General features: G+C 36.8%; 3 protein-coding genes across 5 annotated transcripts in view; 2 read left to right on the top strand and 1 right to left on the bottom strand.

The window, feature by feature from the left end:
• Positions 1-3,049: 3,049 nt before the first annotated feature.
• On the bottom strand, positions 3,050-16,116 carry UBE2B (ubiquitin conjugating enzyme E2 B). Of its 2 annotated transcripts, none has more exons than XM_055553821.1 (6): positions 15,875-16,116; positions 13,702-13,782; positions 11,839-11,864; positions 7,634-7,723; positions 5,162-5,250; positions 3,050-3,600 (listed from the first exon to the last, which is right to left on the bottom strand). In XM_055553821.1, the coding sequence occupies exons 1-6, from the start codon at positions 15,916-15,918 to the stop codon at positions 3,472-3,474; spliced, it is 459 nt and encodes a 152-aa protein (XP_055409796.1). In that variant the 5' UTR covers positions 15,919-16,116; the 3' UTR covers positions 3,050-3,471. The 2 variants fall into 2 exon arrangements, with proteins under 2 accessions (XP_055409796.1, XP_055409802.1); XM_055553827.1 differs by lacking the exon at positions 15,875-16,116 and adding an exon at positions 15,039-15,061.
• The window catches only part of SKP1 (S-phase kinase associated protein 1), a 144,967-nt gene continuing 127,527 nt past the window's right edge, over positions 9,954-27,393 (top strand). Inside the window, exon 1 of the mRNA XM_055553815.1 lies at positions 9,954-9,964. The gene's annotated coding sequence lies outside the window, so the exon portion shown is untranslated. The remainder of the gene's footprint in view (positions 9,965-27,393) is intronic.
• Positions 16,290-27,393, top strand: part of CDKL3 (cyclin dependent kinase like 3) — a 35,533-nt gene continuing 24,429 nt past the window's right edge. The window contains exons 1-3 of one of the 2 annotated variants that reach the window (XM_055553789.1): positions 18,797-18,928; positions 19,799-19,981; positions 23,366-23,560. In XM_055553789.1, the coding sequence (XP_055409764.1) occupies positions 18,923-18,928; positions 19,799-19,981; positions 23,366-23,560 (384 nt within the window). In that variant the 5' untranslated portion in view covers positions 18,797-18,922. Of the gene's footprint in view, positions 16,548-18,796; positions 18,929-19,798; positions 19,982-23,365; positions 23,561-27,393 lie in introns of those variants that run through there. The other variant, XM_055553782.1, reaches the window with a different exon arrangement.

The raw sequence follows: 27,393 nt of genomic DNA, 5'->3' as shown, positions 1-27,393 counted from the left end.
GGAGCCTTTCCTTCCAGAGCTCTTGATTTCAATCGGCTAATGTTGCTGAGCTAAGAAAGATTTGCAAAGGGTGCATCTCATTCAGCTTTTGGACCCAACTAAAAGAAAGCCCAGTCCAGGCTATGAACAGGAAACTCAAAACAGCACACACATCTGTGTATTTTTTCAAAGGACAGAGGAAAAAGTCAATTCTTTCAAACAAAATTTTGTTTCTAATATATCTTTGTGCTCTATATCATATACTAGAATAACAAGATAACTAAAATTTCTCCTTATCAGACAATAGCTTAACTAGATGGTAAATGAAGTGACAGAGCTACCATCTTTGCACAAGGCCCCTGCCCTATGGACAGTTTCCTTTAACAGCTTTCCACCTCTTCACTTTTCTGTTTACATACATAATCCCCACATACCAGGTTCCTTTGGGACTCAGCAATGCTGAATGCAGCAGAAAGGAATTATAATAACCACCACCAAAACCTAAAAATTTTCTCTCTCTTAAAACCTGGAGGAATTGAGATCAAAATACCTCATACATAACTTTTGAGCCCCAGGCTTCTCTTTTAAAAGAGTACTAAATGAATAAATTAAGACAGGTACCTTGTTTACTGGACGTAACAACAGACTATTAACTAAATAAGTCACCTTCAGTAACTTTCTTCACTACCTTCCACCGACATGAGAAAGAATTTTTAGATCAGTTCCAAAAGTTATTCATATTCATGGAATCTTTAAATTTGGGGGGGGGGTGTGACTGTGTCTGTACAGACTCGAGGATATTTCTACAAAGGGGGGAAAAATGGGGCCTTTAAGTCAAGTGCTTTCTATCAGAGACTAGATAGTGTTCCTATATTCAGACTTGTACATTTTTTAAAAAAGGTGGAAAATGCTGAAAACCTCTTCACTGGATAGATACAAGTTTATACAAAACTCTTATGAATTTTCACAAGTTGGGATGAATATTTAAATTCAGTACAATTTTTAAAACTAAACTCAATCCCTTAATATTTCTTTTTTTTTTTTCCCCCTTTATATTTCTTAAGGAATAGTACAGTTACTGGCTAAAAGACCAGACTGCCTGGGTTCAGATCCCAGCTCTATCACATACTGGTTGGTTGGCCTTGAGAAAGTCACTTGCTCTGTATCTAAGTTTTCTTATCTGTAATACAATAGTACCCACACCTCATAGGATTACTTGAGTTTGAAATGTGATCATATTAAAGGGCTTAGAATGGTGCCTTGCGCAGACAGTATGTGTTAGAAGTATTGTTACAGAGGAATTATACATCACAAATGCACTTAAACATTAACATGAAATCCAACTTTGTACTAAAATGAATAAATCAGTTCTAGCCTCTTGCCATACCATACATTTATAAACTTTTATGTAGTAAATGATAAAAGTAAACGTTCTTTGTATGATGTGACTTTGTAAACTGAAGTACATCTGGTATTCAACCAAATAAGGAATCTGTTTCAAGGCTGAAGAAAAAACCTGAGGAATTGAAAGATGGAACGTTCCTAAGAATTTTCTCCAGTAGGAATAGGGACTAGGTATGAGGTTACGCACATGTGTTGAATTTAGGAATTAGAGCTTATTAACCCTTTGTAAAGTAAGATATAATTTCCTTGTAACTATCTAGAAATACTTGAAATTTCTTATTTTTACTTTTTGGCTGTGCTTCATAGCATGTGGGACCTCAGTGACCTAACCAGAAACTGAACCTGCGCCCCCTGTACTGGGAGCACAGAATGAAACGGGAAAGAAAACAGGTTAAGGATGAAAATAGATTTTGAAGCATTATCCAAATAGCATTTAATATATTAAGAGGGGAGACTATCACAGCTACTGCATATTTAATCTAAGAGTCAGTCACTGGATTAAATGTCTAAGAAACTATAATTTTAGAGCCAAATATAAAAGTATCACACATTTGATATGACGAAAAACTACCTTTAAATACAGCATCTTTTTTTGGGGGGGGGGGGCATAATTCCAGTGAGTGAACTCCCAACTGTATCAAAAGTTCCCTGAGATTATACACTTATCCCCAAATTTCCCAAGCATTAACTTTTAAAGGGAAACATCAGCACTTCTCCTTTCTAAGCTCTGCTTAATAGAAGCTATAGAAATTGTCCTTCTAAGTCTTCCAGTAGAAAAGAAAATCCATCTTCCAATAGAAAAGATGCTGTTAGCTAACTAAGCTAGTATGAATGTGCAAGAAACTTTTGGGGTTAATGAAATAGCTGTTTTAACTACTAGAAAGACTACACAGGTGGTTCAACAGAATTTACTTGTATATTTTCCATTTTCTATACTATTTGAAGGCATAGGACAGCTTGGATTAAGCTTTCTACAAATACTGTGTTTTAAGTTTATCCAGTAAACTAAGATGCAGTACAGCTTTTATACAATTTAGGAGATTAAAAAAAAAAATCTCCACAAGAGAAAGCAACTCAACAGGCCCTGGTATTAAAACATTTTCCCAGAACAAACAGATAGGCAATTGCATTAAAAGGCAGTTTTCAAATATTTAAATTACACTAAGATTCCTTCCAAATATCTGCCTTGTTCAAACCAATGCAACAAATTCTTATATTGTTAATTGTAGGGCATGGATTTTTGTTAAACGTTGATCGTTTTACTTTCTTCATTATCAAAAATCTTGTAAAGTATTATCAAGCAGCAAAGTAAGTTGCATAAGCTCTCTGCTCAAGGTAGAGGTGCCAATACCCCATGGTAGAGGTGCAAATTGTGAAATCAAAGGGTGCAGTTTAACAGTAAGTAGTGCATGAAGAAACAGTAATAAGTGGCCTAAATACAGAGTTGGACAGAATCAAACCAGTTATAATTGCTCAACTAAAACTAATAAAGGTACATTCAAAATAAAGTTTGAGATTATAATTGGTATCTAGAATCAAATCTGAATTTCTTGATAAAATATAAATCTGTTCTTTTGAAATTGGAAATGAAACTATCAATTGATAGAGAGCTAGAGACTTATTAACCCCTCCTACTTAGGATAAGATAAGGAAATAAGTGACAAAGTCTCTTGCACTGAAGTATGTATTTTAACAGCTTTACATGTAATATTCATATATAAAAAACTTTAAGTGCTTTTCTCCAATTTAAAAATCTAAAGAATTCAAAAATAAGGCATTCAATATTTGAAAAAAGTACAGATTTACAAAATGTGTATATTCTGTCATGAAAACTCCACACCAACATTATACACTTGGAAAAAAATACAAACAGGATATATTACAAATTTATGTAAGCAATAACTTAGTTCACACCATGCAATAAAAAGTACATTAATCAAGATACACAAGCTTTTGTAGGTTCTAAACTGAAGGACTTTTTTTCTGCAGAATCCTTAAAACCTGTGGCACTTAAAATTTGTTAGCCTTTCTACTGAGAGGTAAATTATACACAACAATGATGAAAAAGATTAACAGACCAGTTGTCTATTATGAATCATTCCAGCTTTGTTCAACAATGGCCGAAACTCTTTTCTCATATTCTCGTTTGTTTTCCTGATAAAGCTGTGCTGCCTGACTATTGGCTGGACTATTTGGATTCGGTTCATCCAGCAGAGACTAGAAGGAAAGACAAAAGAAAAAACACATATGTAGAGTTATTTTTTATATTAACATGGTCAGATATGGAGCACAAAAGTGACAGAAAACAGAAATTACTTAATGAAGAAAGAAATTAGTATGTCTCATGTATTTTCAGATCTAAACACAGTAAGAAGTTTCCTATTACTACAAAACTTCAGTTTTCAAAACAGATAGCTCTCAATTGCCTCAAGACCTCTAATTTCAAAGAAACTGGAAAAGAACAAATATTCTTCAGCATACTGTGATATTAAACGGGAACTAAACAATTTGATTTGGTTAATATACAATGTCTACAAAATAGCTCAGCAACTAACATTTTCCAAAGTTAAACTCTATTATTGTGATAGGTTTGCAAATTCCTGGCAGTAAGTTGGATAGTATACCTTATTTCCTTTAATCAACAAAACATATACACCTAGCAGCAAAGGAATGTATTAATAACAGGAAGGCTGAAAATACTGTTTATGACTCAAATTAAAGCAGAAGTGTGACAGAAAAAACTTGAAGGCCACAAACCAAAATATCACATCTGCTCCTCTCAAATCCATGTAACTAAAATTTGACTCCACCCCAAACCTTCCTCCTGAACTGTCATTCAAGGTCAACTCTGAAATATTCTGCCAGAGTGCTTTGGTTGGAAGTTTCATTACTTTCCTTTGAAATAGCCTTTCTTGGATGGGGCAAAATGATGCTTTTCTGCACTGCAGTTTCTTAAGGTCCCTATGTTTTTACTAAACAATTATCTTTCTCTTTCCCAAGATTTTTTCATCTTTCTCCATAACCTCTGGCTATGCTTTCTGCTGCTGCTGCTAAGTCGCTTCAGTCGTGTCTGACTCTGTGCAACCCCATGACGGCAGCCCACCAGGCTCCCGCGTCCCTGGGATTTTCCAGGCAAGAACACTGGAGCGAGTTGCCATTTCCTTCTCCAATGCATGAAAGTGAAAAGTGAAAGTGAAGTCGCTCAGTCGTGTCCGACTCTTAGCGACCCCATGGACTGCAGCCTACCAGGCTCCTCCATCCATGGGATTTTCCAGGCAAGAGTACTGGAGTGGGGTGCCATTTCCTTCTCCGGGCTATGCTTTCCAGGCATGAATAATATTTGACCGGTGAGGGAATTTCCTGGTGGTCCAGTGGTTATGACTCTGCACTTGCACCACAGGGGGCAGGAGTTCTGTCTTTGGTTGGGGAACTAAGACCCCAAGGCTGCAAGATGCAGCCAAAAATTAAAAAAAAAAAAAAAAAAAAAAAAAAAAAAGAACCCAAAACCCAAAGAAACAAAACAAAATCACTTGATCTGTGAGAACAATTTATACTTTAATTTTATCAGGAAAATGATCGTGGATTTGATCCAACATGATCACTAATGAGAAAGCAGATCAGTTGTATGAAAATCCTGAGGAATCTGTATGAGGTCTGCCACTGGTAACCTTAGCGTTGGGAAGGTCAGTTTGCTCACCTGGCCTTTAAACTGATCCTAAAAGAGTCAACTATATTCCACAGAATCTTGAAAAATTAAGATGCATTCTAACATGCTTACCTGAATTGATGTTAAGATAGAAGATACATCGTATGTTGGACTCCATCTATTCTGAAGGATATCTAAACATATGCTACCATCAGCATACACTGCAAAGACAACACTAAAATTGGTTACATGTTAACTTGGTCATATCTAATAATTAAACAGTAATTTTTTTTTTTTACCACAAACAGAATGCTTGGCTCAGTCAGAAGCCTTGAACATTGAAACTTTCTGTCTCACAGGAAAATCAATCTCAAACTAAGGACTGTTTACAACATACCTTTTGATGAGGAGGCTGAGTCACAGTTAAATTTTTTCAACACATAACATATAGCAAATCTGTTTAAATTCCACACTTCTACATATTCCTAAATAAAGCTCTTGGCTGGGGGGCTAATTTTTTGAAATAGCAATTCTACTTTAAAAATAATAATGATGCACATGCAAAGTTTTATTTACAGCATGTTCTCTATAATACTCTTTACAAAAGTGAAAACCTGGAAATGATTTGTGGTCCACAGTGAGGGGACTGGCTAAGTAACAGTACATTATTAATGGCACATACCAATACTGCTGCCAGAAATGATACACGTCTACCATATGTTAATTAATGTAGAACGACATCCCTAATATATTACATTAATAAGTTTCCAATTACTAATGTAATTCCATTTCTTATAAAGAATCATTTACAAATACTTTAATTTGAAGTACAGGCAGTCACAAAAACATTTGTAAGACTCAATGCCAAAATGTAGATATCTGTAAATAGTAGGATTATGAAGGATCTTATTTACCTTCACTTGTACTTTGATTTGTTTTTCCAATAAGTATGCATTCCTCTCATAATAAAAATAAGAATCAAGTGATTACTATTTTATTTATTTTTTTTGATTACTATTTTAAAAGTTTAATATTTGAGAGTGGATTTTTCCCCCTCTTGAATTGATTATGTGAGAATACAAACAATGAACATAAATTTTTATCCACTTGCCAGATTATGTATATGTACAATAAATTTACAAAAATAGAATCACTGTGTTGACAAAGAATACGTGCATTTGAATGTTACTGATACTATCAAATTGTGGAAAGCTTCACAGAACAAGTCTGATCACTCTACATCAAAACAGGAGGAAGTGAGGCCTTTTTGGGGAGAGGAGGTAAATTACACTTAATACTGTCATTCTTCAGGACTCTATCCTTGGTCTTCTTCCATCTTATACCCTTTACACAACCTCTGGGGGCAACTTTATTCATGGCCTCAATTACTGTCTATGTGCTAGGTATTTCCAATTGTTAGCGTCAGACCAGATTTAACTCTCAGCTTTAAAGCAGCATAGCCAACTGCTTACTGTGTACTCCACAGAACATCAAACTTAGCAAGTTCAAAGCAAAAATCATTACCTCTGTAAAACCCATAAAAATGCAAAATGATTTTAAAGTTTTGAAGTAGTAACTATTTTTGAGAAGTAATACAAAAGTAAATTAGAAACCGAACATCCATCAACTGATAAACAAAATGTAGTCTATTCATACAATGGATTATAACTCAGCAATAAAATGAAGTACAGTTATGTGTTACGAGATGAACCTGAAAACTATGACAGCTGAAAGAAATCAATTACAAAGGACCACATACATTATATGACACATATATGACTCCATTTATATGCAATGTCCAGAATAAGCAAACCTACATAGAGAAAATAAACCACTGGTTGCTTATGGCTGGGAGGCAGGGGGATAGGGATGGGGAGTGACTGCTAACAGGAATGGGATTTTTTGGGGACAGTGATAAAAATGTTCTAAAATTGATTATGGGGATGACTGTACAACTCAGTCAAGGTACTAAAAACCACTGAATTGTACAACTTAAATGGGTGAACAGCAAGTATATGAATCTTTTAATAATAAAGATTAAAAAAAAAAGAGTAAACTAGGAAGTTAACTAAATGAAGTTTTCCACTTGTAGTGGGAAAAAAGGGAAACCATGCTATTAATATGGAGGGATAACAAAAATAACCAAAGGACCTCCCTGGTGATCCAGTGGTTGAGACTCCACCCTCCCTATGCAGGGGGCACAGGTTCCATCCCTGGTTAGGGAACTAAGATCCGACATACCACACGATCAGCCAAAAAAAAAAAAGAAAAAGGATATTTCCTTAATTTTACATATAACATGATCTCAATTTTGAACATTTGTTTGTAGTTTTACAGCTAAACTTTAAGCTGCAAATTCTTTTTAGTATCTTTCACATTCTGACAAATAAATAGATATTACTTTTAAAGATCAGAAGTTATTAAAACTTTCCTCAAATCAGGAACCTTGGTAAGATTCCAGACTAAAAAAGTATGGTTAATACTGACATGGAAGCAACGTTGAGAGGTGGGCCCTAATAATGAAAAGCATGGGCAACAGCTAAAAGGATGAAACAACTCTTTCTTCCTCCTATCATTTGCAAAAGCTAATAAAATGCTACTTACCATTTGGATGAAACATTTTGGATAAAAACCTAACAGTTGGCGGCTTATTTGGATATTCTTCAGAAAATTCTATTACTAGTTTAAAAGTACCTAGATAGAAAACAAACCAAAATAATTACAGTAATGACAAGTATAACTTTTCTATCTCGTCACCAATTAATTCCCAACCCCATGCTGGCTTTTGCACAACCACACAAAAATTAATGTTAATTTTGGTTTAGCATATAAAACATACTAAATATATTTCTATTTATGTATTGATAATATACAACATTGGCAAGCATTTGGGGGTACAAGCACTTAACATATACTACTGTTAAGAACATTAACTGTCATATTTTTGGCAGGCAATTTTGCCCTAGCTACCAAACTTTTAAATGCACATTTGAGTAACTACAGTTAATTTACTATAACTTAGAAGGAGGTGCCAAATGATTTTGAGAGGAGCTAACCATCATATGACAAAGGACTCAGACTGGAGGGTATGGCCACTAATGTGAAAACGTCTTTTTCTGTTCCCAACATTTAAGTCAAGAATCAGTTAGGCATTAGTGTAACTGTCTACTGTTGGTTATAAACCAATATGGTACATTTTGGTCAGCCTAAATCATTATTTGCTGGTCAAGAGACAGGCATTAAAAAAAAAATTATGTATTTGTAACAAAGTCAATCTGTTCAGTGTACAAAGAACTCTCAACTCAAATTACAAATCTATTTAGCAGACACAGCCACCATTAATATATAGTTTTATGTTTGTCATTCTGGACTCCTTTTGTGTTTATTCACTATCCAGAGACGTTTCACTTTGAGGAAATATACCTGAAGGCTCGAAAGGCGCTCCAATTACCCACTGTGGGCTTACTCAGTAAGTTGAAGCCTATTCCTAATGAAGTCAATAAAAGTTTAAACCATTCAAGATGTCTCCACAAGCTTCTCTCCTTATTTATCAATTCAATTAAAAAAAAAAAAAAAAAACCCACACTTTCTCAACCTAAATTCTAAACTCATGACTTCAGTCTATCAAGATCAAAGACATGTATTTAGTAAAATATTTAACACTCTATTTTCATTGCTCATATATTCAATATATAACCTCTACCTCTTTAAATTTTTTGTTGTTTGGAAATTTGGGATTAGGGAGGCCAAAGATACAAACAAAATCAAAGGTGATATTTAACTCACGTTCTGATATATTAAGAGGTTCTACGAAATGTACAGTTCATTAGCAAAGACAGCCTTATAACCTATTTTTAATACCTATTGTTATATATATTTTACACTTACTTTTAATTTTCCTTCATTACAAAATGTACAATGTAAACATTTCAGGTAAACACAAATAAAAAACAGCTTTAAGCTTGCTTTCTTCATATTATGGGGTCTCTGGACCTCTTTATACTCTTACTCCCAATCACACCAAGCTTCAAATGTGAAGTCACTGAACATGAAGATGGGAAGAGATGCATGCAACAGCACACCATTTTATGGCATTTCCACCAAAAATTAATTAAAAAAAATTCCCCTAATTTTTAAACAATCCATTCTCATAATTGGTATAAATTGTCTCCAGCACACCATGTGCTACCACTGTTGATATTTGTTGTATTAGAAATGATTACTCAAGGAAATCTTAAAATACTTAACAACTGTAAATTCATTACACATTAACCTAAGTAATATTTAATGAAAATAACTATATTTCCCCCCACCAAGTTAGTGAGAAGTGTAGCACTGTTTATCTGCAAATCTTTTTAATGATTAGCTTAATAGAAAACAGCTGCATTCTCTCAGCTGCCTCTGCATTCAATCTGTTCCAACATGTTGTTCTGGTTGAGATACATGAAGAAAATCAGGCCTCTTGCATATATGTAAAGGAAAAAGGAAGGAGTATTTTCATAGTTTTTTCAGATAAAGGTAGATATTCTTTTTTGATATTACATAAAAGAAATGGTAAAGTTTTTAAAGGTTAGCTACAACATAAAATTTGGAGCCATATAAACTTTTTGCATCATTTATATTAACGACTAATGCACATTGCATGTATCTTTTATCCATCCATAACTTCCTAACACATTGGCCATTTGGAAAATACCAGTTCACTGAGTTATCCAAATCATCTAAATGTTGCCATATTTCATTTGATATGTATCTATATACACCAGGGCTTCCCTCATAGCTCAGTCAGTCAAGAATCTGCCCGCAATGCAGGAGACCTAGGTTTAATTCCTGGGTTGGGAAGATCCCTTGGAGAAGGACATGGCAACCCACTCCAGTTTTCTTGCTTGGAGAATACCAAGGACAGAGGAGCCTGGCAGGCTACAGTACATGGGGTCACAAGAGTCGGACATGACTTAGGGACTAGAGAGAAAGATATACACCATCAAAAACAAAGTCACAACCGTAATACCATCTACTAATCTCATCAGAGAAAAAAGTATTGGGAAACCATAATTTTATCAGCAGCAACAAATCCTGTCAGTCACTTTCCTCAACTTAATTTAAAATCTTCCCTGGTGGCTCAGATAGTAAAGAATCTGCCTGCAATGTGGGATACCCAGGTTTGATTCCTGGAAAAGGGAATGGCTATGCACTCCAGTTTTCTTGCCTAGAGAATTCCATGGACAGAGGAGCCTGGCGAGCCATAGTCCATGGAGTCACCAAGAGTCAGACATGACTGAGCAACTAACACTTTCACTAAAAATATGGCAACCAAATACATACTCAAATCGAAACAACCAAAGTTTGCCAGTCATTCTTTCAAGTAAAAATGTTCCATGAAAAAAGCAGTAATTCAAGTTGTAACTCAAACTGCAGAAACTGCTTTCCCTCCAACCATCAAACTGGTATGCAAGAGAAGTGCTGTATGCATACTTCCAACTTCATCAAGCAGAATATCAGAAAGCAGCATACTCAATGGTCAGAATTTAGCAATATTAGTAATTCGTACTTTTTCATCAAAACATTTTAAAGTGAAACTGACATCTTTTATTAAAAAAATGCAAAAAATACGACTCCAAGCAGAGTTTGGTGCCACTGTCTTGGTATGTGCCAAGGCACTAAATTGCTTAGGGCCAGTTTTAGTCACTAATGCTTTTGTAGCATCAGTGCTATGCTCATACAATATAAAAGGTAGAAGAAAAAGCCTTACTATTGCTATGAAGACAGTTTTGATCACAGGAAACCCCTGAAAAGGTCTCAGGAAACTTAAAGAGCTTGTGGACCACCCTTGAGAATCCTTGGTACAGAGTAAAAAGCAGAACCCCTTGAGTACCTTTCAACTCCTTACCCCTCCCCCACCATCTAGAGGTAACCACTGATAGCAGTATGGTATACAAGCCTTTAAACACACACACACAGAGGCATGTATGCTAGTCAGTAAAACTGCGGTATTGTAACATATATTCTACAACTTTTTTGTCTCCTCAGACATACAACCAGATCTACCTTATTCTTTAATAGGTACATAATACTCTACAGTCTAGATATTTAATAATTTGCTTAACCATTTCTCCTACTGAACATTCAGGTTTTCTCCTTAAAAATACTTCTGCAATCATTATTTGTATAAATAACCTTGATGGGTTAATTCTGGAGCCACTGTGATAACTAAGACAAATCTATTTAACACATTTTAAAAATTCATGCTGTATTAGGGAAATTTTAAGTATCTGGTTAAAATCAATTTAATAAGTTCAACTATAAGTACACATTAGAACAAGTTTTCCATTTTTCTGGCTCTTGGTTAAATACTGAATTTAAGATGCAAAAGATTCTGTAGAATGCTAACTATTTACAGGTGTCAAAAGATAGCTGTTAAGTGTAACTACTGGCAGTTACACACAATTAAGAGCACTGATCAACATAAAGTTAAAAATGTATGATAATTACTCTTCTGGTGTTTACCTCAGGGACACCTTTAGCATGCTATGAGGTCATTTAAATTTAAAACTATTCTCAACGTAGACCCCACCACGTAGGCCTCGAGTTCAAGAGCCAATACAAAAGTAACAGAAGAACTAGCAATGAAGGTGATCAAGCTGACATGGGAAGAAAGTTCTTTGTAAACTATAAATTCTCAGTAGCATTATTTAGTTTTAATCCAATCTATTAATAGAAAATAGCCTTAACTAGATAGATTGGTGTGATAATTTTCTACTAAAAAGAAGCCTCTTAATACTATAGAAAACATATTGAGAATGACTTACCATCTTCAAAGGGTGTCCCTTCTGGTCTGAAAATAAGAAGATTTATGATTAAAAAAAGTTTTTCTTTCTGCTTTTTCCTGATTTTCAAAGAGTGGAGAGGATAAACTCAAACAAGAAAAAGAGGATCTCATTCTGATAATGTGTGGAGTATTTATTGTTAATACCACCTTAGCCCTAGATTTTTATTTATATACACATAAAAGGGGCTTCCTTGGTGGCTCAGACAGTAAAGAATCTGCCTGCAATGCGGGAGACCCAGGTTGGATTCCTGGGTTGGGAAGAGTCCCTGGAGAAGGGAATGGCTAACCACTCCAGTATTCTTGCCTGGAGAATTCCACGGACAGTGGAGCCTGGTGGGCTATAGACCATGGGGTCACAAAGAGTCAGACACAACTGAGCAACTAACAACAACAAACGCAAGACATAAATAGTAACTTTCATTTTCCAAGTTTTCCTTTTAGAATGGTTTTACAAAAAACAAAAGAAACTTGTCATAATCTTAGGACAAAAAAAATTCAGTTCATAAATATCAATCCTTTTGTAAATATATTAAATAGAAAAATTCCTATTTTCAATATATATCAATAAAATGGAAGTCAATATCCTTTAGTTTAAGATAATTATGATACCAAAGTATCCTGCTTTTCAAAAGAGAAATAGCTCTTTGTTCAACCCAACTATATTTATCTGATGTCACCAAGAATGCCAGTTTCTTCTGTCCACGTCTTTTCACTGTACCATATCCCTATCTCATCTTTCCTAAGCAGCAACCTGAAGTTTACTTTTTAAATTTTTTTTAAGTTTGTTTTTTTAATTGCTTTACAAAGCTGGGTTGGTAAGGTTTAATTATAATTTGCAAGGTACATTCAAGATCTCAAAGAAGCATGCTAACAGCCTGATTTAATACCACTTTACTTTAGAAGGGTGAACTACACTCATTTTCCCCACTAATTTTTAATGTAGACTCTTAAAATGGAGTCAATGGCAATTCAGAATTCTGTTTACAGAAGTGTTCCTTTTAAGTTTTAGTGCAAAACCCTAGTATAAAAAGAGCAACAAAAGAGATTTCCCTGGAGGTCCAGAAGTCAAGAATCCACTTGCCAACGCAGGAGACACAGGTTCGATCCCTGGTCTGGGAAGGTCCCACAAGTAGAGGAGCAACTAAGCCCACGGACCACAGGTACTGAGCCCGTGCCCTCTAGAGCCCTCATGCCACAACTACTGAGCCCGTGTGCTGCGACTACCGAGCTTGAAGGCCTCACTCTGCAACAAGAGAAGCCACTGCAATGAGAAGTCAGGGTACTGTAACTAGAGATAGTCCACACACAGCAAAAAAATAATAAAGAAAATTAAATTTTTTTAAAGAGTGAAAGAAAATAAAATCCAGCTCAGGAAAACCAAAGAAAGAGCATGAAGAAATAATGCTCTTATACAAATAAGCCTACATGCAATATATACTATATGTAAAATATAAGACTGCACCTTGAAAGGCTCCATTCAGTTATTTCACATTAAGCTGTGAAACACTTTTTATTTAAATTCTTACTATGGTGGAAGTTATCAATATTTTTGGTTCCTACTCTTTTTACAGTTCTGGTAGAATGCATACTAAGCATTTGCTTGGCACATTTTGTACAAACTAACTTATCATTCTCCTGTAGTCTCAAATGATATTTTTATCAAATAAAACCCATTGATTATAAAATCAAATTTTATGACTGCCAAAACTCTTTATCAGAATTTTTTTTAATCTTACAGTTTCTGTAAGATTCCTCATCCCTCAGTTTCCTTTCCTAGCTGTTATACATTCAATTTTCTTAAAAGAATCACCTTACCTATCATTTGTTATTTCTTTCAACTCACCCAAATATAACTGCATTCCACTGCATGATGTTGTTTTCAGATGGTGCGCCACTGACACCCACAGGTGGGTCCTCTTGCAATCTAGAAATCCAGAATAGAAATTTTAAAAGTTGAACATTAAGGCCACTAAGAAGGCCAATCAAACATCTTTGAACCATCTACTTTGAGAAAAAAACTAAATCCATTTTCTTGTTGTGCTGAGCTGGAATAAACCATACCACTTTTAATGGCTTGGGAGTCATCCCTCTTCAAATATCACCAAGGTATCTGTTCAAGAACTACTTTAAACAATAACAACAAAGGAAAAACCTCAAGTGCAAAAAAACACTATTTACTCAACCTTCAATTTTGCTACTGTAAACTCTCAAAGGCTGTGTGAGTCCTAACCAAAGCTACTTGGGCAACATGGCCACCAAAAAAACTCTCCCCAAACAAAATATAAAGACCCCAGCTCAGTGTAAACATTAAATGACTGAAAAACACTTGCATCCAGTTTAATCAGCAAACTAGTTTTGGGGAGTAGAACTACTTTATTCCATTTGCTTTAGTTAGCAGTAGCTTTTAGAGTAAGCAAAGCTCTGGCTAGGTTTTCCCTCAGTCCCTATTTTAAAAGCTCTGCACCAATACTGCATTTTACCTCTCAGATCATGCGCCCATATACAGAGCTACCTTCCAACACCTGTCACAAATTCTTGCAAACGAAGACCCTTGGAAAACTACCGAAGGTGCCAAGCACACAACTCAGAATTAAGCAGAGAACTGCAATGAGAAACCAGGGTACCAAAGGCCAGGAATCTTGAAATTTTATTATTGGAATTTCACTCATGGTTTCAAGCTGTAGAAACCGAGTTTTGCACCAAAAGGAGTATCTCCTTTTAAAACTGTTATCTCAGGAAAAAAAAAAAAGTAAACGCGACACTAAATATATACACACACACACACACACACACACACACACATATACACACATAAACACACCGTCATGTGGTATGATTCTTGGAATTAGTCCCCCCAAAATGGCTTTTAGTCAACCTCAAGCAGTACAAGCCATGACGATGAGAACCCTTGGAAGATATGCTGCGTGATACCGCCCACCAAAGATAAAGGCTAAGTTACCAATACACTCAAGGCCAAACTGGGCAAAGCCCGAAACAATGGCTTCCAAGTGCTTCATTTAAAGGTTTACAATGAAGTTGAGAGGTTACTTCCTGATAAGCCAATCCAAGTTTTTACACTGGATTTTTTCTCTCAAGCAGGGCAGGTCTCCCTAGAAAAACACCTAAAAATGCGCATGTGAGCGTAACGCTAAGTTTTCTTGGTTATTTTCTTCTCCGTACCTGTAAGCATTCAAAGTAAAACAACTGGGGGAAAAACAGTCACTTCCTCCTCATCAACCCTAACATCTAACAAAACCCTATTTTACAAAGGAGGCTCAGGGAGTATCAGGTTAGCGCCAGCCTCCAGGAAGGCATTTTTCCAGACTTTGGAGGCTATAGATAGGTCTTTATACACTAGGCCACAGAGCTGAGTTCCAGAAAGCATTGGCAGTCCGGTTTGCCAGCCCGAGTCCCAGCCCTCTAAGCCAGTTCTCAAGGTCCTTTCAGGCGGGCGGGGGGGAAAGAGTCGGGTTTCGGAGGATGGGTTAACAACCTCCGGCCCTCGCGCATCAGACCCCACCCTCACTGCAGAAAGAATGGGGAGGGAGGCGGGGGTTGGCCCCAACCCTGGCAGTCGGAGAAGACGGCAAGGCCATCGAACAAAGCTGATTGGTGTAGCTAGCGGTGGAAAGGCTTCTGCAAGGGCTCGCTCTTAGGGCAGAGAGAAGAGGCACCGCAGGGTGCAGAGGCGAAGGATGAGATTTGAAAGCTAGAGCGAGGTAGCAGGCAACTGGCCGCAGTGGGCAGCAAAGAATCGTAGGACAGACCATAGCCATCTTTTTACTTTTTTGTGGGGGTAGGGTGGTGGTGAGGAAGTATCAAAATTTCTTACGTAGGACAAGTGAACAACCAAGGAGAAGAGAGTGCTAAAACGGGGCTAGAACTGGGCTTCCGTCTGTCCCCCTGGGCCCACAGCAGCCCTCTTAGGGTCAAGAGGGGAAGGTGTCCCGGATCCCCACCCTAGCCCCGTAGCTTTGGGGAGGAGTCGTCATTCAGGCGAAAATGAAGGCCCTTACCGCTTGAAATCCCGCATAAGCCTCCTCCGGGCCGGGGTCGACATGCTCCCCAGCAGCCCCGCGGTCAGTCTGAAAGAAAAGAGTCCCGCGCAGCCCCCCCACCCCCCGGCGCGGCGGCCGAATCACTGTGGGTCACCGCCGCCGCCGCCGCCGCCGAGGTTGCACAAACAACCCTGCAATGACGTCTCCCTCCGCCGCCTCCAGATCCCTCCGCCCTCCGCCGGTACCATGCAGTGAGGGGTGGGCGAGAAGGGAACGGGACGTAGGAGAGCTAGTTATGGGAGCCCTTCAGCAGGGACCTTATCCCTTTTGTCTCCTTGAACGAATCGACCAATTATTGTTCCCTATGCTCAGACTGGAGATTGTGATTAAGAGGTACCGAAACTGAAACACCAACCCGTCTCCCCCTCTTTCACTAGTTTAGGCTCAGCCGGGTGGGGAGAGAGGGACACATCCGGGGCCAGAGATTTCAGGGAAAGGAGGTAGGATGACGTAAGATCACGTGACCGCCGGCGGCGTTGTCAACAATCCACCTCCGAGGGGGAGGGGACGAAGTATCTAGAACCACGTGTCCCTATGACGCCATTAGGACGGATCACGTGAGAGCGTCGCCTGGATCTAACTTTCAGCCAAGTCTTTCAGCCCGGTAGTTAAATTTACGGGCTGAGGGCTGGTATGCACTTTTATGTTTTTTCTCCATTTTGTGATATTAACAGCTATTGATGAGATTGTGTCGGAAGCAGTAGTTTGTTTTGCTTCTTAAATCTCTAAAGCCCCAAATAATTTGGATTTAAAACTCCCCTCAGGTTGGCTCAATGGCTTATCAAATCTGGCATCTGAGAAAAAGTGAAGGGACGTCCGTTTTCCTCAGCTGAATACTGAGGCCCATACAAAGCGAAATCCCCTGAAATGCTTCCTTAGGGCCACCAAATATTACAGTATGAGCATTGCGGGGTTTCCAGGGTTAGCAATGCTGGGCAGAGATGAAAGAACGATGTGCAGATTGTTGAATGTTTGTTTACAATCCCCACAGGATTACTGAATTTTGTTTTTCCTTTATGAGTCTGCTCTTATTTGAGGCTTTGTGTCAAAGTCCTTGGATTTGTCTATAGTGGGGTACCGTTGTATTTGTCAAGAAATGCGCGGGTTTGATCATAGTGTGTATGAAGAGAGTGTAGATGACTGGTTGTCAAACCTAAAAGTTTGACTCATGTGGGGGAGAGATCATGCAGATGTGGATAGGGGTTGTGTATCTAGCCTGAGTAACTTATTTCAGATTTTCAACACAAGTAAGTGAATGGCCTGAAATGTCCCCCACCGGGGCTCAGAGATATTGGCCGTTGGAGTTCTGACATTATTTCTAGTCATTGAGTTCCCTTCCTCTATCGCCTCCAATTCTGTTCTTAAAGACTTTTCCGGGCTGAATCCTGAGCTCTTGAAGTCCATTTGGGTGATTCCTCAACCCAAGTTGTTACAGGAAGACAGAATGAGTAATATGGCGTTGGGCATACTTTCATTGAACTAGAAAAGGTTAATTTCCCCTACTTTTCTGGTACCTCTCTTTCTTCAATCTCTGAATTCTTTCTCTTGCTTTTATTAACTGCCTTGGTGATCAAATTAGCCAGATCTAATACTTGATAGATACCCACTGACAAATGTAATTCTCTAAGTCAAAAAGTGATTTTCTTATTTTCATTTTTTTGCCTTCCTGCCATAGCAATTCTTAGCCTCCCTATAGCTAAGGATGGAGACATACTGTTAGGGTTACCTATAGTGAAATGCTAAATTAAAAAAAAAAATCTGTCATGTCATTTGTTTAGCAATTATAATTGTTTTGGAAATCTACAGGTCATGGTTTTCCAGAATGAAGTAATGCTTTCGATCAAACCAAGTAAGTTGCATTAAAGTCCGAGAGCTTTATTGTATAAGCAAGAATCATACGTTGTCCTGGTTACCAACCCTGTCATAACCTAGTTGTAGAAAGGATAGTTTTAAGGCTATAATTTTATAGTGTAGACTCAGCTGCTCTAGATTGTGAGCTCACTGAGAGCAAGGGACTCTGATTCATGCTTTGATCCTTGACAACATAATAAGTCAACAACAAATATTTAATAAGTGTGCTTTACAAGTCTGAGTTCAGTATAAGATTTACTATGATATTCATAGAAAATATAACATAGTTGAGTAACTTTTCAAAAGCAAAGACAATTTTGAATATTTTTATGGTGATAAGCAAAAACCATGACCACCTTTCTTTCCCCTCCGTGTCTCAATATAAGCTGTCGTAACATAGAAACACTTTGGAATGTTTTAAAATACCAATTTCTTTATCCTAACTCATTTAAATCAGGATCTCTGGGGGTGGGGCCTTTTAACTAGCTCTCTAGGTGTGATTTTAATGTGCATGTTGGGGTAAGACCAACTGGACTAGAATTTATTGGGTAATAATGACACTTTCTCTTATTCATAAGCAAAGTGAGATTTGGCCTCTTACGCTTTTTTTTTGTTTGTTTGTTTGTTTTTTAACAGGAAAATGAAAGCCGTAACGAAAACAACACTGCCTGGGCACTTCCAGTGATACTCCTTTTATTCATTGGAGGCTGTCACTGGATCCGAACCCCATGTCTAGTTCTTAGGCAATTAAGATTGCGGGAGGTGGGGTGCCTTATATGTCACTCTATTTTGTGGTGGAGCCCTTTGAATTATTTGTTTTTCCAAAGAGGGCCTTTTACGAGTTTTGACGTGTAGAAAGGGAATTTTAAAAAAAAGATGATTACTGTGAGTTCAAGAAAAAAATTTTAAGCATTTAAGAGGTGTTCAAGAAATGTTCTTATGAATCGTCTTGTCCCTGTTTTAAGGATGAATGTCGACAGCTGAGGTTAAACACAGATTATGTAACATTAAGATAACTAGGTAACTTAGAAAACTATAATTTTACAAGACTTCCTTGGAAGTCTCGTTTTACAAGAAGTCTCAACCTGTGACACCAAGCATCCTTTTAGGATCCAGCACAAGCAGCAAGTGTTCTCGGGCTTACGGGCGTCTAAGATGCAGGTCGGATAAACTTCCACCCCGGTTCCCCTTCCCAAGAGGATTTGCAGCCTCTCGAGCTTTTGCCAAAATATGATCCTCCCCTGTCGCGGCTCAGAACCAACCTTATGTAGTGGCCCCAATTTGATCGACAGCTGCTGGTATTACCGACCTCCACCCGCAGGGAAGCTTCCAGTTAGCCCCCACAGGAACTTGTGTCCGCGCGTTCCCATTTTCCCTTCCGGGTCGGGCCTGGCTGGTTTTCCGGTCTTGCGCAGTAGACCCCAAGCTAGTGACCTGCTGCACCGTTGCTATGGTAGTAGGCAGTGGGGCGCTGGCAAGCTAGGTAGGGTGGGAGTCGCTGCGACTGCACTGACCCCGGCTGGCAGGATCACAGAATGGGCTGAGGCAGCGGTGGCTGCCCGGACGAGGTCGACGGTGGGGAAAGGGGCGCGGCACTGGTCTGGGACCCTAAGACTCCTGGTTTGAGGAGCGGGCGGGACCGAGGTTTTCTTGGGTCCCTGGGCCTGATCTGTTGGTGACTGCAGCTTTGCGGAAAACTTAGATTTGATGGGGCTTGACGAGACGTGTGGGGACCCTACCCATGATGAATAGGTGACATGTAGTGAGAGCATCTTAAATCTTGGTGGGAATGATGGAGACAGTAGGAAGTTCCCCCAAGTTCTGGTGGTGGCCGAAGCCACATAAGGACACCTTGCTGCCGAACTGGCAGAATTCCCAGAGACAAACAGGACTCGTGGAAAAGAGTCCTAGTTTATCCTTTTCCGTAATTTAAAGTATTAGTTTATTGTGATACTGCATTATCCACCTTGAATAAAGAAAGGTATGAATGTGTAATCTTCTCTCCCCCCCCCATCTTTTCTTTCCATAAAGAAAAAACCGGGCCTCAAAATGGAGATGTATGAAACCCTTGGAAAAGTGGGAGAGGGAAGTTATGGAACAGTCATGAAGTGTAAACATAAGGATACTGGGCAGATAGTGGCCATTAAGATATTTTATGAAAAACCAGAAAAGTCTGTCAACAAAATTGCAATGAGGGAAATAAAGTTTCTAAAGGTTTGCTTCTTTTACCTTAATTGCTCTCTGTAAGTCAAAAAAGAGATTGTTATGAAATAAAAACTTATATAACAAATATTTCATTTAACATAGGTATTTGGAATAGAAAAACAAGTGTGATAGCTTACCTTATTGTGTACAGTGATACAAGATAAAAGTGCTTGTGTATAATGTAACAAAAACTGCCAAATGTGAAATAGTTATTCGATTATTTAGTTTTATAACACTTAATAAAAATTTCTGTGTTTGTGCCAGATGTTGTGACTATAATGAGGTAAGAGACAGTACCTGCTCTTCAGAACTTTTATTATTTAATCAGAAAGACAAGAGGGCATATAAAAATAACTGAATTTTAAGTGATTCACAATAAAAGCCAGTGATTAACACAAAGTCCTACTAGATAGGGAAGATTTCTTGGAGAAGATGGAACTTGAATTGGGCTTTAAAGGGTATGTAGGATTTAGGAAAAAGGAAGAGACTATTGTTTCCCAGGTTAGGGGAACTGCTTAAGCTCAGAGAGCCTAAAGCAAGACAAAGGATAAAGAGCAGAGCAGAGTGAACAAAGAGCATTTGCCTGTAGAGTTTCTTATACAGAAGTGGAAAGCTGTGAGATTAGAGAAGTAAATTGGAGGTAGGTTTTAAAGTCTTTTAGGCTGAGAAATCAAAACTTGATTTTTCTGAGAGATTTTTAATTCAGAGTAAAGAAATGGTTAATATTAATTTAGCATTATTTTTTAGAATAGATTGGAGGACTGAGAAATTAAAAATAGGGAGATGTGTTGTGGCCTTAATTCAAGAATCCTGTTAAATGTGAGGGACCATGCTAGAATGCAGCAGTTGAATGGAAAGTAGTAATATATTACTAAAGAAGACATGAAAGTGTAGAAGGCAACAAAGAGGAGGAATCAAAGGTATCTTTGAGGTTCCATGATTGCTACCATTGATGGAAATATCAGAGACTCAAAAGAGACATGGTTTGGGAACTAGTTCAGTTTTAGAAATGTTGAATTCAACGTGACAGGAAATCAGTAAAGATGACCAGTAGGCTTTTAGACATGGGGAACAATATGAGGAGAGATCAGGGGACAAGGTAGAATTTCATGTAGGTTATGATAGGTCCACCCAAGGGAAAGACGTAAAGAAGTGTAAAGAAAAGAGCATTAACATTCCTAGGGGATTGGGTACAAAACTAGTGATTAAAAAAAAAAATATATATATATATATATACACACACATGTATTTTGTTTATTGGGATTTAGATGCTTTAAGGTTCATAGTCTAGATATTTTATATGTGATGAAAAAAACAGCTTCTCTTCTTGTTCATTTTTATCTGATACAAAAGTAATATTCTCTTCTTGCTTTGTAAGTCTGTATTAGGTATGATGGATCAATTTGCTTTCTAAATAGAGGAAATATATTAGGCATCTGTGGATTGTTGGAACTGCTCTATATCTAGACAATGAAAAGGGAAGTTAAAGTCAGTAGAGATGTTATGATTTTGTGAGAGATACATGTCCTTATCCTGATGACCTAAAACAATAATACTGGAAGGCAACTTTGTGCACCATAAGTGAAATCTCTTTTGCTCTTTTTTTTTTTTTAGCTTTGTTGCATTTAAGCAGATTTTTTTTCCTTCTTGATTGTTTTGTAAAAATAACTGATATGTGGCAAGAACACAGAGATGAATTTGACAATTTACTATTGTAACTATTCAAGCTATTTTGAGATACCCTAACTTTTTTCCCATTGCTTTATTTCTTGTAGAATTTTTAGTTTAATCAAATCTAATTCCACAAGAGACATTTCTTGGATTAGTTAACATTTTTAGTCTAAAAACAACTGCCATAATGACTTAATTGGAACTAAATTTTTATCTGCTAGAATTTCATTAAATAAGTTAGAGTAATTAGTGGGAATATCTGTAGAAAAGTTTTCCGTTTATAAAAGAAAACAAAAATAACCTGAAAAAGGACAGTGGAGTATTTCTGGGGGTTTCAAGGTTTATCTGAGGAAGTCACTGATCCCTTATCCCTAGATGCTGCTGCTGCTGCTGCTGCTAAGTCACTTCAGTCATGTCCGACTCTGTGCGACCCCATAGACAGCAGCCCACCAGGCTCCTCTGTCCACGGGATTCTCTAGGCAAGAATACTGGAGTGGGTTGCCATTTCCTTCTCCAGTACCCCTGGATGGATGTTCCTTAATGCTTATTAACTTGCACTCACCCTTCTCTGCTTTGGCCTTTAAAATTACAACTGGACAAGAAAACATTGATTTTCCATAGTTGAAGGATTATATTGTAGTATCCAAAGGCAGTCTTTTTTTTTTCGCTATTGCCAGCATGTTGCTACAGCACTCTGGTACCCCACCAACCAGGGAAATTGGAGCAAAAATAGGAAAGGAATCTGGCATTATATTTTGGCATGTTTTTCTGTTAGTCATGTTTTGAGGACTTTAGTTTGTATATTAGTACAGATAACTAGAAAAATTGATATTGTGCCATTGGAATAAAGGCAAACTTTTTTTCATACAAGTTAACTTTTTGATGAATCCAACATCGAAAATATACCCCTTAATTTTTAACCAAATAAATAAATATTTTTGGTAATTTGAAAAAGTTAAATATTTGAAAATTGATTGTAATTAAGTCAGTGTGTTAAAAAATAGAATAAGCAGCATAAAATGTTAAACCTCTTTTAGTTTTCTAAGCTGATATATTCCATTATTGACATTTTGAAATTATCTTCAGTGAGTGCTTACCAATGTAAAAACGTGTTTCATTGCTTAATAGAATCTTACAATGAGCAAAAATGTACCCACAGATAATTGTATATTTGTATAAATTTCCTATGGATATAAATTGGTATTTCACATATCTGAAAAATTTCTAGGTATTTTTATATCTTTTTGTTACAGTGTGATGAATTTATAACCTCCACCTGGAACTTACATTTTACTCTTTAGCGTTCAGGACCAAACTCAGTAATTAATTTCTATAAATTCAGATTACATGCTCAGTGGCACTGGAATTCATGCTCATTTGAAATCATAAGGACCTTTTAATCCCAGCCAATTTAAAGGATAGGACAATATCTCTTAGCAGAATACAAAGTTACATTTCAGCATGTTAACTCGGAATTATTTTAGTAAGCAACCAAATGTCAACTTAAAGTAAAGCAATATATCTCCCTTTGTTCTATAAATATTAACTATGAAATAGATAAACATTTAAAAAAATAGGAATGTAAGTAAATCAACAAATTTTTATTGAAATGCATGGAGGAAAAGAAACAGAATTTTCCTCTTTGTAAAATTATATGAGTCTTATATGTACAAATTATGGTGCATGAGATACTTATTAAAAATCCATTTCTTTTGTTGATAGCAATTTCATCATGAAAACCTGGTCAATCTGATTGAAGTTTTTAGACAGAAAAAGAAAATTCATTTGGTGTTTGAATTTATTGACCACACAGTTTTAGATGAGTTACAACATTATTGTCACGGATTAGAGAGTAAACGACTTAGAAAATACCTCTTCCAGATTCTTCGAGCAATTGAATATCTTCACAATAATAATGTAAGTGCTTCAAAGTAACCCAAACTATAGGAAAACCATGAATTGTAAGTGCCTTTTAAACATTGTTCTGTTTTTATGAAAGTTGTTAAAATTATTTTTCTGTACAATATCAACATTGTGAAAATGGAAAGAAGGTTGGGGGAATTGCTACCTTATAATTCAGTCACAGAACCAAAAAACATATTGAACACACAATAATTGTAACTATAAAGCAGACCAACTCTGAGATGCTAAGGAGGTATAGAAAAATCAGCAGTCAACTCTGGTGTCTTTTATTAGTGAAAATATATTAAGACATAGAAAGTCAAGCCAGCCCAGATGATGGGAGGTCTGGAAGTAGGAATTGGAAACTAAGCCAGGGGAATGGCAAGAGAATGTGGATGCCTTTAGGGAAAAAAAGGAGAGAAAGTGGCTGAGTATAGAGCCTTGTCTTTTAAAGGAAAGATCAACTGTTTTGATTTTTAGTGTTGCCTTTTAACATTGTTTAGTTACTGTTTATTTCAGCAGGTTTTTATGGACATACTTTGTTCCCAACATGAACTCTACTTTCTGTAAAGTTAGACATAGTAAGTGATATTGGGCATAACATCTATATAGCCTAAGCTTTTTCAGATACCTTAATTTCTAATAGTCTGTCTCAGTGCATTTCCTGTTGCAACTTTGTTGTAATGGCATCTAGGACTCAGATTGTAATTTCCTTGCCCAAATGGATTCCTTGCCCAAAGGGGAGGCAGTATAATGTCATATTTAACAGCACACAGTCTTTGGAATCAGACTATGCTAGGTTTTAACTAGTGGCTTATCTGTAGATAACCACACAACTTGTGTAGCTCACAGTTACATAATGAAAGGTCCCATTACTCTGTGGCCCCAAGAAAATTATCTAACCTTTCTGAGCCTCAGTTTCCTCATCTGTAAAATAATGCTACAGTACCTCACAGATTTTTTTGTAAAGATCAAATTAGGTAATAGCTATGTAGTGTTTAGCACTGTGTCAGGTATATTTTAAGTGCTCAATAAACAGTGCTGATAGGGAGTCAGATATAGTTATCTCTATCCTTATAGTGTCTTGCCTGTAGTAGACTAAAAACATTTCTTGAATAATGGGAGACACCAGTAAAATTAAAGTAAGAATTTTGAACTTAGGTGTTTAAATTCAGGCACATAGGGAAACAACCCAAGGGCTTAACAGACAATTAAGATGCCATTGATACACATATGAATATTACTAAGCCACGGAAAAGAGTGAAACATCACCATTTGCAGCAGCATGGATGGACCTAGTGAATATCATACTAAGTTAAATCAGACAGAGAAAGATAAATATATCACTTAAATGTGGAATCTAAAAATTAATAGTAATGAATCTATATACAAAACAAAAGCAGATTCCCAGACATAGGAAACAGACTTACAGTTACCAAAGGGGAAATGGGAGGGCTAAACCGGGAGTATAGGATTAACAGATACAAACTACTACATGTTGAATAGATAAGCAGCAAGGATTTACTTTATAGCACAGGGAAGTATAGTTAATATCTTATAATACCTATAATGGAAAATAATCTGAAAAATAATATGTATATAACTGAATCACTTTGCTGTACATCTGAAATTGACACAATATTTTAATTCAACTATAGTTCACTAAAACAAACAAAAATGGCTTAATGGAATCAAAATGGAGTAAAATGTAAATGATCTTGAAACTAATAAAATGAATCAAAAAATTTCAAGCACATAGAGCTAATAGAACAGAATTATTATCATTGTAATATGGAGTTCTATGCATTGTGGGAGATTTCACTACAAAATAAAGGAGAATCAAACTCACTGTTTGAATCCAAAATGTGATAATTCATATCATATACAAAAAATAACTCTAAATGGATTAATGACCTAAATGTAAGCACCAGAACTATAAAACTCAGAAGAAAACATAGGTGGTAATCTGTGTGGCCATATGTTAGGCAATAGTTCTTTAGATATGACCTCAAAAGCAAAAGTAATCAAAATAGACAAATTGGACTCCATCAAAATTAAAAACTTTTGTGCATTGAAGGACACCATCAAGAAAGTAAAAAGACAGTTCACAGATGGGAGAAAATATTTGAAAATCAAATATGATAAGCAACTAGTTTCTAGATTATATAAAACACAATTCAACATAAAAAGACAACCCAATTTAAAAATGGGCAAAGGACTTAGTAGACATTTCTCCAAAGAAGATAAACAAATGGCTAATAGCACATGAAATGATGCTCAATATCTCAAGTCATTACGGTAATGCATATCAAAAATCTCAGTGAGGTACCATTTCACACTCACTAGGCTGGCTGTAATTTAAAAAATAGACAAGAGTGAATGTTGGCAAGGAATTTGAGAAACTGGAACCTTTATACACTGCTGGTGGTAATGTAAAATGGTGCAGCTGCTATGGAAAACAGCTTGGCAGTTCCTCAAAAAGTTAAACATAGAATTAGCATATGACCCAGCAATTTTACTCCTAGGTATCTATCCAAGAGAATTGATAGCATATGTTCACATAAAAACTTGCCCAGGAATGTCATATAAGCATTATTCAAAATAGCTGAAAAGTAGAAACAAATGTATATTAGCTGATGAATGGATAAACAAAATGAAGTATACCCAATAATGGGATTTATTCAGCCTCAAAAAGGAATAGATTGCTGATGCATCCTACAGAATGAGTGAAACTTGAAAACATGTTGAAAAAAATCAAATGCAAAAAACACGTAAGTATAAATTCCACTTAAATGAAAAATTCAGAAAAGGCATTTTTGTCTCCAGATACGATGGAGTCCAATTTGTCTGGGCTTCCCAGATGGCACTAGTGGTAAAGAATTTGTCTGCCAATGCAGAAGGCGCAAGAGACCTGGGCTCAGTCCCTGGGTTGTCGGAAAGGTCTCCTGGAGAAGGAAATGGCAACCCACTCCAGTATGCTTGCCTGGGAAATCCCATGGACAGAGGAGCCCGGTGGGCTACAGTCCATGGAGTTGCAGAGTTGCACATGACTGAACATCTTTCTTTGATTGCTTTTGCTTTTGATGTCATATCTAAAGCAAAATAAGTTTATATTTATTTTTGAAGAAATGTCTATTCAAGTTCTCTGCCCATTTTTAAATTGAGTTATTTGTCTTTCTATTGTCAAGTTGTATTTTCTATATTTTGGATAGTAGATCCTTATCAGATGCATGGTTTGCTATTATTTTCTCTTTTGGGTTGCCTTTTTGCTTTCTTAATACTGTTTTTTCCCCCTCTGCTTAGTTTTTTTTAATCATTTCTTTCTCTTTATTGATATCCTTTATTTGGTGAGACATTCTGTTGACACTTTTCTTTAGTTCTTTAGATATGGTTTCCTTTTATCTTGAACATATTTAAACAACACAAGAGAAGACTCTACACATGGACATCACCAGATGGCCAACACTGAAATCAGACTGATTATATTCTTTGCAGTCAAAGATGGAGAAGCTCTATACAGTCAGCAAAAACAAGACCCAGGGCTGACTGTCGCTCAGATCATGAGATCTTTAGTGCCAGATTAAGACTTAAATTGAAGAAAGTGGAGAAAACCACTAAACCATTCAGGTATGACCTAAATCAAAACCCTTATGATTATACAGTGGAAGTGAGAAATAGATTTAAGGGACTAGATCTGATAGAGTGTCTGATGAACTATGGACATGAACAGAGAGGTTCATGACATTGTACAGGAGACAGGAATCAAGACCATGTCCAAGAAAAATAAATGCAAAAAAGTAAAATGGCTGTCTGAGGAGGCCTTACAAATAGCTGTGAAAAGGAGAAAA

This window comes from Bubalus kerabau, chromosome 1 (assembly GCF_029407905.1).
Source record: "Bubalus kerabau isolate K-KA32 ecotype Philippines breed swamp buffalo chromosome 1, PCC_UOA_SB_1v2, whole genome shotgun sequence".
NCBI lineage: Eukaryota > Metazoa > Chordata > Mammalia > Artiodactyla > Bovidae > Bubalus > Bubalus kerabau.
This window is presented reverse-complemented; position numbering and strand designations above follow the sequence as displayed.

Coding starts and splice junctions, on each gene's coding strand:
- UBE2B (XM_055553821.1), bottom strand. CDS start 15,918: ATGTCGACCCCGGCCCGGAGGAGGCTTATGCGGGATTTCAAGCG. Junction 13,783..15,874: donor CTTATGCGGGATTTCAAGCG/GTAAGGGCCTTC, acceptor CTGGATTTCTAG/ATTGCAAGAGGACCCACCTG. Junction 5,251..7,633: donor CAAAATGTTTCATCCAAATG/GTAAGTAGCATT, acceptor TTGTCTTTGCAG/TGTATGCTGATGGTAGCATA.